Below are 16999 nucleotides of genomic sequence, written 5' to 3' on the forward strand. Positions count from 1 at the left end.
TGATAAAGCTTCATAGATTAGATAATTGTATCATTGCTGAATTTCCTGATTTCGATCATTGTAACTGTAATTTCATAGGCAAATGTCTTTGTTCTTAGGAAATTCACATTTGAGCATTTGGAGATAATGTGGCATGAAGTCTGCAACTTATTCTCAAATGATTCAGAAAATATATACATAAACGTATGGATGGATAATAATGCCATATTTAATCAATTCTCGGTTGCTCATTTTAACGTGTCTGAATGCAGGCTTCCTCTTCAACAAATGTCAGCCAGGCAACAGTCCACGTACAGATGTCATTGGCTCTCTGCATACATCTAACCTTGTGCATGGGTGACAATGGCTTGGAAGAAAATCCTGGAGACAAAAACAGCACCCTTTAACAAATGCTGCCTCGTGATGGCACAAAGAATGATATCTTGAGTAGCAATGACCCTGAGCAAAAAGTGAATCTGTATTTACCTAGAAATAATCCTAGAGAACAAGCTGATATAATATTAGAACGAACTTCAATAGGAGGCTGGATTCAAGATCACTTATAAAAAGTCATAACGTCAATACACACCAGGCTGCTAGAAAATTGTGGAAAATTGGATCCCATTCAGATTGTCAACAAAAACTTTAAAATATCTAGAAATAATCCTGCCCCAAGTTAGTAGGAATCAAATGAAGAAAATTTAAATGAGGACGTGCCAATTCTTCCCCAAATTAATCCTTAAAGTAAGTTAAGACAATTATAGTTTAAAAAATCCATAAAATATCAGTTTCACAATATCAGCCTCCCTTATAGCTAGAAGTGGCCATGAACACTATTTAGGTCAATGGGATGTGAGCAGAAGTGATATTTGCAAAGTGTGGGTCATCTCCTGTGGCAAAGAATAGCCAGTGTCCACCAAATCCTGTTTCCTCTTCTTGGGCAAACAGCCATATAGGCTTCCCAGTCTCTCTTGCAGTTATGTCTGGCCTGGGGCTGGGTTCTGGCCAATGAAATGCAATCAAAATACATGAGCTACATCCAGAACAAGTCACCACATGATCCTCTGTGTTCTCTCTTTCCCCAAATTCTGGCTGGACAGAGGATCCAGAAGAGAATTTTGAGTATGCCGTGGATAACAGAACCATAAAAGAAAAGGAACTGGGTCTCTGAAGACCATCTGCCTAAAAGGAACTCCCACATTAGACATTGTGTGAGTGAGATATATACAGTTTTATTGTGTTAAGCCACTGAGACTTGGGAGCTTATTTGTTACAGCATCTCAGATTACTTACCCTAACTACTGCATCTTCTCAGTGACAACACGAAATGCCCTTCTTTGCCTGTTTTTTACCTTCCTGCTAATTGGGAAGTGGCAGCAACTGTAGCAGCTCCTTAGGTACGTTCGTGGAAGCCACATGTGGATGATGGCAGGGCCAACCCACCAGCCCTGGATGACCTCATGTAGTAATACTGGGGCTGAATCAGCTGCAGGAGATGATTTTTGGAGGAAGAAAGTGAGTTTGAGGAAACTGCTTTGGGAGAAAAGGTTTGGAGACAAAATAGAAATGAGTAAAGAAGGGGATTAAGAATGTTTCCCCATGTCATAGACAACTTAACTTTCCTATTTTTTTCCAGGAATTTCCCAAGAAAAATCCAAGACATTTTTATGTGGTGGAACTTTTTCCCACCACACACCCTTCTTGCTAACCCGACCCCAGTTTTGTCCAGGTACCAGGTAACAATGTGCTCAAGGAAAGTGTGCCTTGCCCCAAAAGGTGAACCTCGTTTGGTCTAAACCTTGTTCCTGTTTGCTAGTGATTGATTTAGGAGTGATCATGTGACTCATTTTGTGCCAATAGAATTTGAAGGGGTTTTGAGAAAAGGTTTATTCTCTCTGATAAAGGAAAATAAAAGAAACTTATTCCATTCCATCCTGATTTCTGTTACTGGCTTGGGAAGTAACGTCTGGAGCTGTGGCAGCCATCTTGCCACCATAAAGCAATGAGCTTAAAGACAGAAAATATTGAAGATACCAGAGCAGAAGGAGAAAAAAAGTCTGAGTCCTTGGTTGCATCATTGAGCCACTGAACCAGTCCTGATCTGACCCCGCCTCCAGACTATTACATAAGATAATTTTTTAAAAGAAAACTTAATGAGGTAAAAAATCACAGATAGGTGACCAATATAAGGATACTTGGAGCAATCACTATAAAAATGCAAAGAGGTAGAGTTAAGAAAAGCAATCATCAATAGCAACAAGGACACTCAGAGCCCAGATCTTAGTTTCTAACCTCATTCTCCAATAAAAGGAGCCAGGGCTCCTTAGAGAAATGGCTGATTGTAGGACTGGAGCAAGAAATATATAAGATGAGTCTGGAACATCATATAAAGTAGTAGCCAGAAAGTAAGGAAGTGCTAAAACACACACACACACACACGCATGCACGCACACACACACACACACACGATGAGGCTGGTGGAATCAGTAGGTCACAATGAGCATCATTTCTGAAACATGAAATGGAATAGGAAAGAAAATATCAGAGTGCCTTGCCTATAGTAAGACTAAGTTCTGCTTCTGAAATTTTTGTTTCAGACTAAATATATAGTTTCTGAAAAAAATATATATATATGAAATATGGCTGGGTTATGATGTAAAATGTGGTTCTTGCTGTGAAGCTCATTCAAAATAATTTGAAAGCCACTTATCAAGGATATAGTTAAGAGTAGAACTGCTAGATTTTAGCAAAGGTACATGTTCAACTTAACAGATATGGTCAAATGTCTCTCCATGACCAAGACCATGGTATGGTCACCAAATTCTGTTTCCTGTTTCCTCTTCTGGGGCACAGGAGAAAATACACTTCTCCATCCCTTAGCAGTGACATGGGACCATGTGGCTGGTTCTGGACAATGAAATGTGAGCTGAAGTGACAGATGTCACTTCTACTAAGACAATGAAAACTCCCTGGGACATTCTCCAATCTCTCTTCCCCTGCTGTGGCAACACAGAGACCTTCAGGAGAGATAAAAGAGCCTGGGACACCAAGTCACCACATGGAGGACATCTGTCCTGCAGAGAGGCCAAGACCCTTGGTGGATTTTATGTGAGTGAGAAAGAAATTTTAACTGTGTTAACTGAGATTTTTGCAGCTGTTACTGTACTATAACCTAGCCTACCCTAAATGGGACACTCACTAGAGTCTTTGTATCAATATATTCTCCCACCAGCACTGTAGGAGAATTTCCATCTACCCATATTTATCTAGTTATTTTTAAAAAATATTTATTGAGCACCTATTATATTCCTGGCTCTGCTTTTGGCACTGCAGATACAACAGTGAACAAAATGGAAAGATCAGACCTCATGGAACTTACATTTCAGTGGGAGAATCAAACTCTAAATAGAATAAATAAGAAAAGTATATCATATTTGAGAAAGTGGTCCCACCTATGAAAAAAATAAGGCCAGGTAAAGGCAATTGGGAGTGTTGGTTTACAATTTTAAATGGGATGGTCAAGGTAGGCCATCATTGAGGACGTGTCATTTGAACAAAGCAAAGGAGGAGACAAACCACATAACTATCATGGGGAGAGCATTTGAAGAAGAGGAAATAATACAAAGGCTCTGAGGCAGGAGTCAGCCAAATGTGTTCAAAGAACAGCAAAGAGGCCAGTGTGGCTGGAACCAAGAGAGTGAGAGAAGAGTGTAGGGAGGTGAGGTCAGAGAAATAACAGGGTCACCAGATCGTGGCGTGGATCCAGCAACAGATAGTGCTATTGGACTTGGTGTTTGTCCAGCTGATGGATGTGAACTGGGATGTTGATGATAATGGGGTTGAGCCTTAGTTTATTGATCATTCCTAAAGCTCAGAAGATTTGAAGCCACTATCAAGATTCTTGCCTGGCTGTAGCATAGGACAACCTGAGGCCTGGAAGTTCAGGTGGTCCCCTGTAAGGTCACTAAGGTCATTTCCCAACCATGGAAAGAAGGTGCTTTGAGGTTAGGATCATCAGAGTTAGCAATAGGACTCCAGTTGAACTTGAAATTCCAGACCAACAACAAAAAACACATTTTAGTGTAAGTATGCTCCATGCAACTTTTTTTTTTCCCATGCAACTTTTGCTCAAAAATATTACATTGAGCAAAGGAAGCCAAGACCAGAAAAATGCATGCTACATGATTCCATTTCTACAAAACTCTAGAACAGGCAAAATTAATCTATAATGACAGAAGCCAGAACAATGGTTGCTTGAGGGGGACAGGAATTGACTGGGAAGAGCCACAAGGGAGCTAACTTCTGGGATGATGGAAATGTTCTACAGCTTGTCTTGGGTGGTGGTTACATGGCTTAGACAATGATCAAAACTCATTGAACTGAACACTTTAAGATCTGTGGCATTTTATTGAATGTAAATTATGCCACGCCTGGAAAAAAATAAAGAGTCATACTATATTAGCTCTGAACCACTCAGAGGTATGGAAGTAGGACATGCTGATTGGTTTACGCCTGAACCACATGACCCCTCACTAATGTAGGCATAAGAGCTTCCACCAAAGCAAGGGCAGTAACCAAAAAGGAGACATGTATATGTTTGGCTGTTATAACAAAGTGATCCAAAATAACAGTGGCTTAAGCAATACAGAAATTTATTTCTCTCTTGAATAAAAGTTTGGCACTGGGGATGGAAGGGTGGGCTCTGCTCCAGGCAATCATCAAGATCCCAGGTGAGTATGGTCACCATTGGTCTCTCATCTAATGCCTACAAGGGCTGCTCTACTAGCAGGCAAGAGGAGAAGGAGGGCATGTCCTCCCCTTTAACGGTATACCCAGAAGTTTCATATATCACTATCCTTTTTGGCCAGAATTCAATCAAATGACCACTCATAACTGCAAGGAAGGTTGGGAAATGTAGTTTTTATTCAGGATGGCAATGTGCCCAGCTAAACTTCTATTATGCTGGAAGACAGGGAAAATGGATATAGAAGACAAATATGATCTCTCCCACTGGTAGTGTAATGGTGTTTAAGAGTGTGGGGTTTTCAGGCAAACTGCTGGGGATCAAATCCTGACTCTACCTCCTACTGTGTGACCATGGGCAAGCTACTTCACTTCTCTGTTTTTGGTCAAGCTTTCATACCTCTCTTGTCTCATCTAATTCCAGTGGCAATAAAGCAGTTTCATCAGGTGGAAAATGGAAGTAACAAACCCATAGGGATATTGTAGGAACTAAATAAACTAATGGATGCAAAGCGAGTGGAATGGTGCATGGAACAGAGTAAGTGCTCAAACATGTTAATAGTAGTATTATTTCATAGGCCTAAGTAATTCAGAAGTTAAGGTCTGCCTGGCAGAAATCAAGACTCAGAGACAGGGAGGAGAGAGAAAGGGGGAGAGAGCATGAGCCTGACTTCATTTTGCTTATTTGTTCAGCAAATGTTGACTGGGTCCTTGGCCTTCTCTGTTTCAGGGCCAATGCTGATGACCAACACAGGGTTTAGCCCAGCTCACATCCATCCGAAAATCTTTGGATGCAAGTGACAGAAATTCAACTCAAACCAGTTTGGGATAAATGAGAAATTTTAATAGCTCATATAATTCAAAATCCTGGCATGATGGTTGTGCAGCTGGCCTCAAGAGTACTGGAACCAGGGAAGTGAATGGCAACAGGACTCTCTCACTCCATCTCTTCTTTGCTTCTCCCTGGTATCACTTTAATTCTCCCCTCCAGGGTGGGAAAATGGCCACAGACAGTGCCAGCCTATTTCTTCACAGCCTCACCATGCAAAAGGAAAAGGCTTCCTGTCCCCAAACTCTAGATCCAAAAACCCAGGGAAAGACTCTCATTAGCCTACATCCTGTTCCAGGTGGGACATAATGATAATTATGGCTCACTCGCCATTCCTCAGCCAATCACCGAGACGGGTACGGGACATGTAATCGAATAGCAGCTCCCATCCTAAACAAGAGAAGGGGAGCGTTTCTGAGCTCCAGTAAACAGTCTCAGCTAACCTTCGCACTCTTTTTCCTCTTATGGCTGGAACCTTAGAACAAGCAGTGCAAGAGTCAAGTGGTCTGCAAGACAACAGGACAATGGTTGGGAAGTTTGGTCTCCCCAGCCCAGCCAATCACGGGTCCCTACATTACACGAGGCACCCAATTCAGTCTTTTTTAATGCATGACTGAATTAACGCCCTGTTCCCAGAGGCTGTCCTGCGACGGCCCCACTTTCACAGACCCTGAGCCAATCAGGAGTGAAGCGGGGATAGGGGTTCCGGACACCTGTAAAAGGTGTCTCAGGGTGCACGCACCTGTCCCAACGGGCAGTACCTTTAGGGGAAGAAAGGAACCTTGAAGACCCCGCCACATCTTAGGGCCCAGTTGGGGGCGGGGCTTCCAGGCCAGCATTTTGGATTGCACCATCTTCCATCCGTTAGAGGGGAGAGCCGAGAAAGTGCTTCTGCATCTTCCGCCACCCCTTTACCACTCCCTGACCGCGAAGATGATGTATTTGCTTCTCTAACAGTCACACAATTTTCCCCTTCGCCTCATTACGCCTCACAGCTCACACAGCCACACATTTCAGGCTGCCCACCACCACCACGCAGTGGCTCGCCCCAGTTTGACGCATTGCAGGGAAGGCCGGACCAATCGGCACCGCGCTCTCATTTCCGCCGTCGCCCGGGCCCAATAGCGGCGCGGCTCACACAGGAACGCGTCACGCGCCGCCGAGAAGTGCCCCTCCGCCGAGGAGAAAAGTAGAGTGGGCCCAGGGGGCGGGGCGCGCGGCGACGGAAAGTAGTCCCGCGGCGGGTGCGCGCGCGCGCGCGGCCGGCCACAAACCCAGCCCCGAACGGGGTGGGAGCGAGAGATCCGCGGGCCCGGCAGTGCGGGGAGAGGAGCGGAGGGATCCGTGAGAGCCGCAGTGCGGCGGCGCGCGGACCGGGCGGGGCGGGACGGGACGGGGCGGGGCCGGGCCGGGTGAGGCGGGGCGCGCGCGGCGGCCGTTGAGGGACCGTTGGGGCGGGCGGCGGCGGCGGCGGCGGCGGCGGCGGCGCGCGCTGCGGGCAGTGAGTGTAGAGGCGCGGACGCGCGGCGGAGCTCAAGCTGCTGCAGCTGCTGCCGCCGCCGGAGGAACCTTGATCCCCGCGCTCCGGACACCCCGGGCCTCGCCATGGTGAGTGAGGCTGTAGGGCCGCCGAGGCTGGGGGCTCTGAGGCGGGCACGGCGGGGCAGGACCCCCGAGAGCGCGAGTGGACCCAGAATGGGGGGCGTTTGGGCCCCGGAGAGCGCCTCTGGACCCCTCTCTGCCCCCCTATCGAGGGCATTCGAACCCAGAGCGGGACGTTTGGATCCCAAAAGGGGGTTAGGGGCTTCCTAAAGCGACTTTTAGCACCAGATGGGTTCTCTAGCCCCCAGAACGGGCACCTGAGCCCTCCAAGGGGGTATTTGAACCCAGGATGGAGCCTCTGGACCTTCAGAGGGGAAGGGCTCTTGGACCCAGGATGGGGCGTTTGGTCGCTAAGGTGAGGTGTTTGGATTCCAGGGGGGCGAGGTAAGAAACATTGGCTAGGGAAGGGGGTGATGTGTGCCCTGGTAAAGGCTTTGGTTCCTGAGAGGATGCAGGGAAGGGGGATCGGAGGGAAGCCGGGCTGCTGGGGAGCTCCCCGAGAGGGGGCCGTGGGTAGCTGGGCCTGGACGGGGGGAGTGCTCCGGGGGGGGCGGGGGGGGTCCCTTCTACAGATCAGACCCTTGAGGGGAGGGAAGGGGGTTCTCCAAAGACCGACAGTGCAGAGGAAGGAGGAGGAGGGTGAGGTGCAAGCTTGGGGAAGAAGAGCCTGGGGTGGGTGGCAGCCGAGGTTAGGAGGTGCTCCGGAAACCTGCAGGGACTGAAGACGACTGGGGTCGGGGAAGTGGTTAAAAGGGGATGGCGAGCTTGCCAGTGCTGGGGGGACAGGGGGCCTCGTGGTTGATGTGGGGGGGCAGCCAGAGAAGGTTCTGCGGTTCCTGGTGGGTTAAGGCTGTTGAACCAGGAAGGGAGGTTGGGTTTGGAAGTGCGGAGTGTTGCGTTTGGGTCCATGAGGAGGTGGCTTTCTGAGGTGAGGGGTGGGAGAGGACTTTGGCTTGGGTGGTGGGAGGTGAGGTGGAAGGAGATCTGGGGACGTGTTGGAGAAAATGAATGGCAGCTGAGGTGGACCTCGGGTTGGAGGTGGATGTGGGTAGCTCCCTGGAAGTTTCCAGGGCAAAGCTGGGACAAAGACTGTTCAGTCTGGATGGGGAGTGGGTTGCAGAGGCCGGAGGGAGTGGCTCTCGGGTCCCCTTCCCAGAAAGAATGGAGCTGGGCAGAAGGTATGGGGCAGTGGGAGCAGGTGGGCGGAGTTGCTCGGGCCCCTATGGCGCACTGAAGCCGTAGGAAATGGGGGTGGGAGGTGAAAGTTTGGGATGCATCAAACGAGCCAGCTTTTTCAGCCTTCAACCTCACCCGGTCACTGTCCCTTTCAGACCAAGAGAGCTGCTCTTTCCAAACAGGAATGCTGGTTTTCTCATGGTCTCCAGCTCCACGCACCGCTCTGCATCTCCTCACTTGTGCCAAATGACAGTGCAGTGCAGTGTGGCGTCGGTGACAATCGGACGCCTGTTCCTGTGGCCTCGGGGTGGGGACTGCAGAGCTTGACTAGAGAAGACCTCCAGGAGGACCCCTTCATCAGCCCGAGGGCCGCTTATTCTGTTCGGGGCCCTCACTGAGTGCTTCTGTTAATTCACACAGCTGGGGTTTTGAGAGAAAACCAGCAGGCTAGTTCTTTCCCGGTCCCTGCTACCCACAACACCCCTAGCCCCCCAGGCTCAGCCTCGGAACCGTGTGCGGCCATCTCCCTGGCAAGGCTGGGGAGAACAGGCCGCCGCTGCTGTGTATCAGATCTCATACTTGCTGACACAGGCCTGATGGCTCCTCTCGCCTCTACCCCATTTCCCCCCAGCAGAACCTTGCTAAACGGGCGTCGAATCACTGGCAGGTGCCAGGAGGCCCCCCGCCTCCCAAATAGGACCCGAGCTTTGGCCCTACTAGTTTCTCTTTCCATTTGTAATCGGCAAGGTATGGATGGGTGGGACAGGTCACTGCTAACTGGCCTTGGACTTTGGCCTGAACTCTGTGGCTCCTCCTTGGCCCGGGTGAGGGGCCCTGGCCTTGGTTTCTGATCTCATCTAACACTGCTCTCTGGCACTGGCTGGCGGCTGGGGCAAGGCAGAGAAATAATACCCTCTTCCCTCCCCCACCCCAGGATTATTTTTTTTTTCCTGTCCAGCTCCTTGCTGGAGCCTAAGATGAGGGACGTGGAAGCAGGAGACCAACTGGGTTATTTTGGAGACAGTTGTTGGTGAAAGCTGAAAATCTTCAGCTCTGGAAAGGGAAGAAGCCCTGAGAAGGACTCCCCAGCGGTGATCAGTTTCCTGGGCAGCAGCCATGCGTTGAGATCTCTAGCTCGGAGCTGGGACCTTTCCTTCCCCAGGCAGGGGAGAGGGTCTCCTAACAGGGAGGGAGAGAGTGTGCGTTGGGCCCTACAGTCAGAGCCACGCCTATTTGCAGCGACCCTGTAAGAGTGTGGCCGTGCCTCTCTGCGCCTTGCAGCTTGGCGGTGGGGAGCGGCAGACACCGGCCTTCAGAGCCACTCTGGGCCATCCTGCAGCCTGTGCCAACCGCCTTGCCCCCAGCCCCTGCCAGTGCTGCCCGAAGGGGGTGTGGTAGGGGCGCGGAGGTCCCCGATTGCACTAGCCTTTTCCATCCAGGCCAGGGGAAGAGGATGAAAGCAGAGGGAACGGCGGCCCTGCTCCCCAGACGCTGCTCTCCCCTCTGCCTCTTCCCCTCCCCTGGCATCACCTGGCCTTGGTAACCAGAAGCCCATCCTCTGTTCTCACTTTCCCCCAGCAGCTTCCTCGGGTGTCAGGACCTAGGGGATCGGCTCGGGCTTCTTTACCCGTAGAAGCCAGGGGAAGCGGAGGAGCAAGGGGCTTGTGGGCCTGGGGCTGCCAGGCTGGCATTCAGGAGCCCGGCAGCCCTGGGTCTTTTTTGAAAGCGATGCAGAAGTAGCTCCATTTGGCCTCCTAACCTTCCCTTTAGACTTTGGACTTTTCCAGAATGTGCATGTGTGGTGTTTTTCCTTCTCTACCTTCCTGCTTCCCCCTCCCTTAGCCATCTCCCCTCTGTCAGCATCACTTTGATTTCCCCTCCCATTCTGACTATTTGGGGCTTGGCCTAAGTTTCTCCTCCCTTAGATTTAAAAAAAAAGAAAGAAAAAAGAAAGAAAAAGGACGTTTGAGATCTGTTCTAATGTGATCGGTCTTCATATTTGGGACAGGGTTGGGGGGTTGTTGCTAGCTCTGGAACCTTTATGGAGATTAATGCAAATACACACAATGGCATGCATTGGTTAGGGGGCTCTCAGAGCCAACGCTAGAAGCCTGCTGTAGACGTGGAGCCCCTTTCCCCTAATTGTGAAAGGAAATGAAGGGGACGGTGGTCTGGGGAGAGCGGTGCCTTCTTGGCAGCATTCGCAAAAAACAAGGAAAATTCCTTTTTTTGATGTTAAATGTTGGGATTTTGACCCCCTCGTGGCTGCTCCCCCAGAGGATCCCTATGCCTGGCTAGTTCCCAGCACACCAGTGCGGGACAAGCTAGCCTTTGCTTCTCCTCTGCCCCACCCCCAATCCCCACATGCAGTAAGGGCTGCCTGCCACAGACCGACCGGAGTGGCCAGGGCCAGAGAGGGTTAAAAACTGCAGCGCAGGGCTTCCCTGGTGGCTCAGTGGTTAAGAATCCGCCTGCCAATGCAGGGGACACGGGTTCGAGCCCTGGTCCGGGAAGATCCCACATGCCGCGGAGCAACTAAGCCCGTGCGCCACAACTACTGAGCCTGCGCTCTAGAGCCCGCGAGCCACAACTACTGAGCCCATGTGCCACAACTACTGAAGCCCGCGCGCCTAGAGCCCGTGCTCCACAACAAGAGAAGCCACTGCAGTGAGAAGCCCGCGCACTGCAACCAAGAGTAGCCCCCACTCGCTGAAACTAGGGAAAGCCCGCGTGCAGCAGCAAAGACCCAACGCAGCCAAAAATAAATATAAATAAATAAATAAATAAATAAATTAAAAAAAAAAAAAAAAACCTGCAGCGCAGCGCGGGAAGCTGACTTTAGTCCGCCAGCCTCTGCCACCACTGCCTGCTGCAGTCCCCTCCCCGACACTCACCCTTCCTGCCCAAAAGAAACAGCGGAATGGTGCCCCGTGCCCAAGAGAGTGGGGGGCTGCCCCCCGTCTGAGCAGGATTCGAATGTTAGGCACTTGGAGCGCCTCAGAGCCACCAGTTAGGAGAATTGTTGCCAGTTGGGTCCACTGTGCTCGGACCTAGTGCCTCCAAATCGGTGACATAGAAACTAGCAAAGAGCCCCAGACATCTTCCCTCTGCCCTACCCAAGGACTGGCCTGTTTTGGTTTGGAGCCTTCTAGAGCTGCTTGATTAGGCCTCTAGGGCAACTGCTCCCTTCACTCAGCCTCTGGGGCTCCCATGCTGTGCTGGTGCAGCTGGGTTGGGTCTGGGGCAGCACTTCTTCCCGCCCACCGTGGCTCCAGAGCACTGGGTTGGATTGGAGACCCTGGAGTCTGGGCGGTGTAATCAGGCCCTGCGTCAGGCTGGCCTGGGTTTCCAGCCCACCTTAGTCCCCAGCTTCCCGAACCACCAGACTTTATCCCAGGCCCTGGCTCTGGCATGACCTCCCTTGCCCAGGTACGTGGATGCCGTGTGGAACCAGCCTCACCAGAGGGGGCCGGGCTGAGCAAGGTAGATGTGCCAGCCTGTGACTAACTTTCTCCTTCCTGCTTTTCCAGGCTGACCAGCTGACTGAGGAGCAGATCGCAGGTGAGCTTGCCTCCCTCCCTCCCCTCCCCCTGCCGCGGGAAGTCCTCTGCATCCCCAGCCAAATCTTACTCCGGCCGGGAGGGGCCAGGAGGAGCGTCTGACAGATAAACTTACTGTGTATAAGAGCACACCACTGCCCCAGTAGCACCAAACCTCACAGTCCTGAGCCCGACCCTCACCAGACGGCAGGGCTGGTTCCTCTCCTGGCCGTGGGTCATCGGGGTCTTTTAATCAGTGGCTGCAGGGTGAGCCCGACTCCTGCCGTTTAGGCTCAGAAGGTGAGCTCCCTGCCTCACTGTGGGGCTGCAGAGCTCCTGGCCCACTTGAGGAGCCGCCCAGGAGATGGCTCGACACTCCCACCTCCGCACTCGCCTTTGCACGGGCTTGCACTTGCTTTTTCCTGGGCCAGAAGTGCCTTCCCCCAGCTGTTTGCACTGACGGGCAGCTCCTTCTCATCATTCAGGTCTCGGCTCAAATGTCACCTTGGAAAGGACTTCCCTGACTCCCCTCTCAAATAGACAACTTTCCTTTACTCTCCATCAGCAGCCCTTCACAGCCTTTCCCTCTATCTGAAATTATTTTATGATGTCTTTACCTGCTGTATTTCCTGTCACTAGATAAGTTCCTTATTTGGGGACTTTGTGTCAGTCCCTGCTGTATCTTTGGTACCTAAAACATAGTAGGTGCTCTGTAAATTTCTGTTGGCTAAATAACTAAAATGAATGAACAAAGGAATGATCACATGTCTCCCAGTAAGCTAAAAGAAATCCTTGAATCCTATCTAATTCATTTTTGTAGCCCCACTGTCCCCCAAAGCCCAGAAAGTCACAGCTGCAGGAAGTACTGTGTGTTGAGCAGGTTTCCGTGCCCCCCCGCCCCCGCCCCCCGTCCCCATTAGCAAACTGTCCACCACCTCACCCCAGCCCACGCCCTGCGGGAATAGGCTGCCAGGCATCTGTTCTCTGAGGGTTTGGGGGTAGGGAGCACCAGGTGCCGAAGTGGGCCCAGTGGGAGGGCAGGAGCCGCGTGCTTCTCTCCCCGCTCCTGATGCGTCCCCAGCTGTGGCCTGCCCACTCAGTGCCACCAGCACCTCATCCTCCTGGCTTGGCAGCCGTCCCCTCTCCTTCCCTCCCCCCGCCTACCCCACGCGTCGTCCGTCAGCCGTGCTCTGCTGCCGGCCACCCCCATACTCCACCATACACTGCGCTCGGCTCCTCTGGAAACCAGGGAACTGGGCTGGCGGTACCAGTCAGGAGGGATGCCGTGCCGACCAAAGGCGTCCTGCACCTCTCCTTCCCTTCCTTTCCCAGCCAGTTGACCTTGGCTGGCATACTTCAGATAGAGACTTCCCTGGGCTCTCATCCCCTCCATGACATTGGTCCATTTCATCATTTGAGGGAGAGGCTGAAGCCAGGGACCAAGGAGAAATGTAGAAAGATCTAAGGCCACTATCACCCATTTTCCCCTCTGTCCCCACTGAGCTAGGTTGACAGAACAGGCAGCTTTACCTGGCACAGGCCAGGTGCTCAGTAAGTGTTGACTGAAAGAAGGAAGGGTCCGGCCCTGAGTACAGAGGCGAGAGGCTTGCGCTGGAATTGAAGTCTTGTTCTGGTTTCTTTAGGTGGGCCTCTTTCGGCCTGTCTCCCAAGGTCAGGACTTCCCTGTGTCCTCGGCCTCTGACTCATTGTCTTTCTTCTCCCAGAATTCAAGGAGGCCTTCTCCCTCTTTGACAAGGATGGAGATGGCACCATCACCACCAAGGAGTTGGGCACAGTGATGAGATCCCTGGGACAGAACCCCACTGAAGCCGAGCTGCAGGACATGATCAACGAGGTGGACGCGGATGGTGAGCCCCGTGGAGCGGGTGGGCAGCCCCACTCCCGGTCACCCTCACGACCGCGGGGAGCCTTCCTCCGGTGATGGATGAGCCGGGCTCGTCTCCCAGGGCCCAGGCCCACAGCATCCCTGCTCCCTTCCCCACCTTGCAGGGAACGGGACGATTGACTTCCCGGAGTTCCTGACCATGATGGCCAGAAAGATGAAGGATACAGACAGCGAGGAGGAGATCCGAGAGGCCTTCCGTGTCTTTGACAAGGTGAGCAGGCCTTTCCCGGAGTGGCTCTGGGACTCCGGCAGAGAGTGGAACAGGTGGCATCCCAGGACGCCCTGTGTAACTGGAGTCAGCACTTCCAGGAGGCCCGGGTCCCAGTGCCAGCCCCGCTGCCAACTTGCTCTGCCACCTCAGGAAGCCCCCCTGCCCCTGCTGAGTGTGGGTGACTCGACAGTTGCTGCACTGTGGCCTCTCTCCCGCTGCCCCCAGGGAAGAGCCAGGCGAGTGCCTCGAGCTCAAAGCTTTTGTCTGTCCCCCGACACCCAGGATGGCAATGGCTACATCAGCGCCGCAGAGCTGCGCCACGTCATGACGAACCTGGGTGAGAAGCTGACCGACGAGGAAGTGGATGAGATGATCAGAGAGGCTGACATCGACGGAGACGGCCAGGTCAATTACGAAGGTGAGCCGACCCGGCCCCGTCTCTGGGCCGGCAGGAGCTTCTGGAACAAGCCCCCAGGTTAGGGCGGGGCGCGGCTTGGGGCTGAGCCCCGCTCGCTGGCTGACCTCCTCCCTGTCTGTTTCCCTCCACAGAGTTTGTACAGATGATGACTGCAAAGTGAAGGCCCCCGGGCAGCTGGTGATGCCCGTTCTCTCGATCTCTCTCGATCTCTCTCTTCCCGCGCGCGCACTCTCTTCAACACTCCCCTGCGTATCCCGGTTCTAGCAAACAGCAATCGATTGACTGAGAATCTGATAAAGCAACAAAAGATTTGTCCCAAGCTGCATGATTGCTCCTTCTCTTCCTCCTGAGTCTCCTCCCACGCCCCTGCCATCTCTTCCTTTTGCCCTTCCCCCTCCCATTCACATCTTCCAAGGCCTGATGCATTCATAAGATGAGCCCCCCAGGTCCCCTTAGGGGGGGCCTCTGCCCTCCTTCTCCAGCCCGGGTGGCTCTCGTCCGTCTCGGTTTGTTTCTTTTCACATGTCCTCTTACATTTTGGGTGCCGGTGGCTGCCAGCCCTGTCCCGGGACCTGCTGGGGAGGGGCCGAGGCCCTCCGGAGGGCCGGGCAGGAGAGCACGCCTTTTGCTGTTGCATGCGACCAGCCCTGTGATTTCCCTGTGCCATCCCAGCAGCCTGTTGGGGCAGGGGTGCCGAGAGAGGCATTCCAGAAGGACTGAGGGTGGGGGGAGGTTCCAGAGTTGTGGTGTTGACGGGGTGTGGCCCAGGAGGGGGTCAAGGGGCGAGGGAGGCTTGGAAGCCGGCATTCTTTTACCACTTGAGGAGGCCGGCTCATAGAAGGGGCCGGAGAGAGTGGACAAGGCCCAGATCCCATTGGCTGCTCTTCTGAAACCATCTGATTGGCTTCCTGAGGTGGGGCTGAGTGGGGCTGCTCCCCGGGCCCTCCTGCACGTCGTCCAGCCCGTGCTGCTGACGCGATCTCAAGCTGTCCTGTAAATACCTGGTGCTAACATCCCATGCCGCTCCCTCGTGACGCCCCTGCCCACCCGCATCGAGGTCCCCTCGTCGGAATGGCCGTGGGGATGGCCGCTTTGTAATATGCTGGTTAGCCTTTTTTTTTTTCTTTATGCCCCTTAAAGCTTTAATTTTGTCCAACACCATGCTGGGCTAGCTGAGGGGTGGAGAGAGGGAAGATGTGCCCCACCACACTCTGAAGAGAACATGCCTGCAATAAAACAGTCCCGTCGGCCAGCCGCCCTGGAGGACCAGCGGCCGCGGGCAGCTCCGCTTCCTGCTCCGCCGGCCCCTCCCGCTCCCCTGTGGTGACTTGGCTGGCTCCCCGACCTTTGTGCTGTCCCTGTGCCCGCCTCTCCCCTCGCCCACCTGCCTGCCCTCACACTCCCGGCGGAGAGCATGATCCGCGACCTTGCTTCTGATTTTCGCCTCTGGGACCATTCAGTCAATGTGGGCAGTTTGGTCATCTGGGTGGTTTTTTTTTTTCCCTGTTCATTTCATCTGCCCTCCACTCCCCCTCCCCAGCCCCAGGTTGATCAAATGGCTTTTCCTGGGACCTGCCCAGCTTTGAGAATCTCTTCTTATCCCCACCCTCGGGCACCCAACCTCGGGGGGAGGGACGGGGAGGGATGGGGCATAGTGGGAGACCCAGCCGAGAGCTGAGGGTAAGGGCAGGTAAGCGTGAGGCTGTGGATGCTTTCAGAGTGTTGTGGTTTGTTTTTTTTAAAACCGGGCAATATTGTGTTCAGTTCAAGCTGTGAAGAAAAATATATACCAATGTTTTCCAATAAAATACAGTGACTACCTGACTCTGCTCTTCTACTCTTGTCTTGGTTTCTGGGCCTGCTGTCTGCACGGGCCTGAAGCCCTTCCCCGGAAGAGCCTGTCCTCCATGCTCGCTCAAAAGACTTGGCCTCAGCACTGCACAGCCAGAGTTCAGATCCCAACCACACTGCCCGCTGGCTGAGGGCAGGATTCTGTGCTGGCAGCGCGGCCCGTCAGCTCTGAGTGCTCGCCATTGGACATCTTGGGACCTGCACGCGTGTGCGAGACAGACCGAGCCCGCCTTAGTGGGGGCCTGTATCAGTCACGCGAGTGACTGCAAGATGAGGCCTGAGAAGGCCTGAGGCAGGTCCATCGCGTCACAAGAACGTCCCAGTTTGGGGGGTGAGGGCGGCGGGCAGCATCAAGCTGAAAGGTGAGTGGTCACCTGGCTGTGTGGGGGGAAGGAAGGGCATCATCCCAGAGAACAAGAAGGCAGGGTCAGGCCCTGGGGGCCTAGGCCGGGGTGGGGGGAGTCTCGACAGGGTGCTCCGGCCAAGAGGTGACCAGTGTCAAGCGGGCAGCCTAAGTGCCCAGTTCGAACACGCGGTGGGGAGAAAAGAGGCGTGGTCCTGAGCTCACAGCTTCAGTCAGCTCCTGGAGAGGGCACACGACTAAGCTTTGAAAGAAAAAGCCCCAAACAACTGCAAACCATAGAAAGCTCCTCAGCTTCCCTGAGGTAAGTGGGGATATGAAAAAGAAAGGAGGGGAGGCACCGCCCCCAACTACCAAACACCAGTCGGTAGACATCATCTAACA

The 16999-nt window shown here is 53.0% G+C and overlaps 1 protein-coding gene across 1 annotated transcript; it reads left to right on the forward strand.

Moving 5' to 3' along the window:
* The first annotated feature begins 6995 nt into the window (after positions 1-6995).
* CALM3 (calmodulin 3) lies at positions 6996-16227 on the forward strand. Its single transcript, XM_068527744.1, has 6 exons — positions 6996-7159; positions 11860-11890; positions 13593-13736; positions 13879-13985; positions 14268-14403; positions 14535-16227. The coding sequence occupies exons 1-6, from the start codon at positions 7157-7159 to the stop codon at positions 14561-14563; spliced, it is 450 nt and encodes a 149-aa protein (XP_068383845.1). The 5' UTR covers positions 6996-7156; the 3' UTR covers positions 14564-16227.
* The last annotated feature ends 772 nt before the right edge of the window (positions 16228-16999 follow it).

The sequence above is a fragment of the Eschrichtius robustus genome, chromosome 19 (assembly GCF_028021215.1).
Source record: "Eschrichtius robustus isolate mEscRob2 chromosome 19, mEscRob2.pri, whole genome shotgun sequence".
NCBI classification, from domain to species: Eukaryota; Metazoa; Chordata; class Mammalia; order Artiodactyla; family Eschrichtiidae; genus Eschrichtius; species Eschrichtius robustus.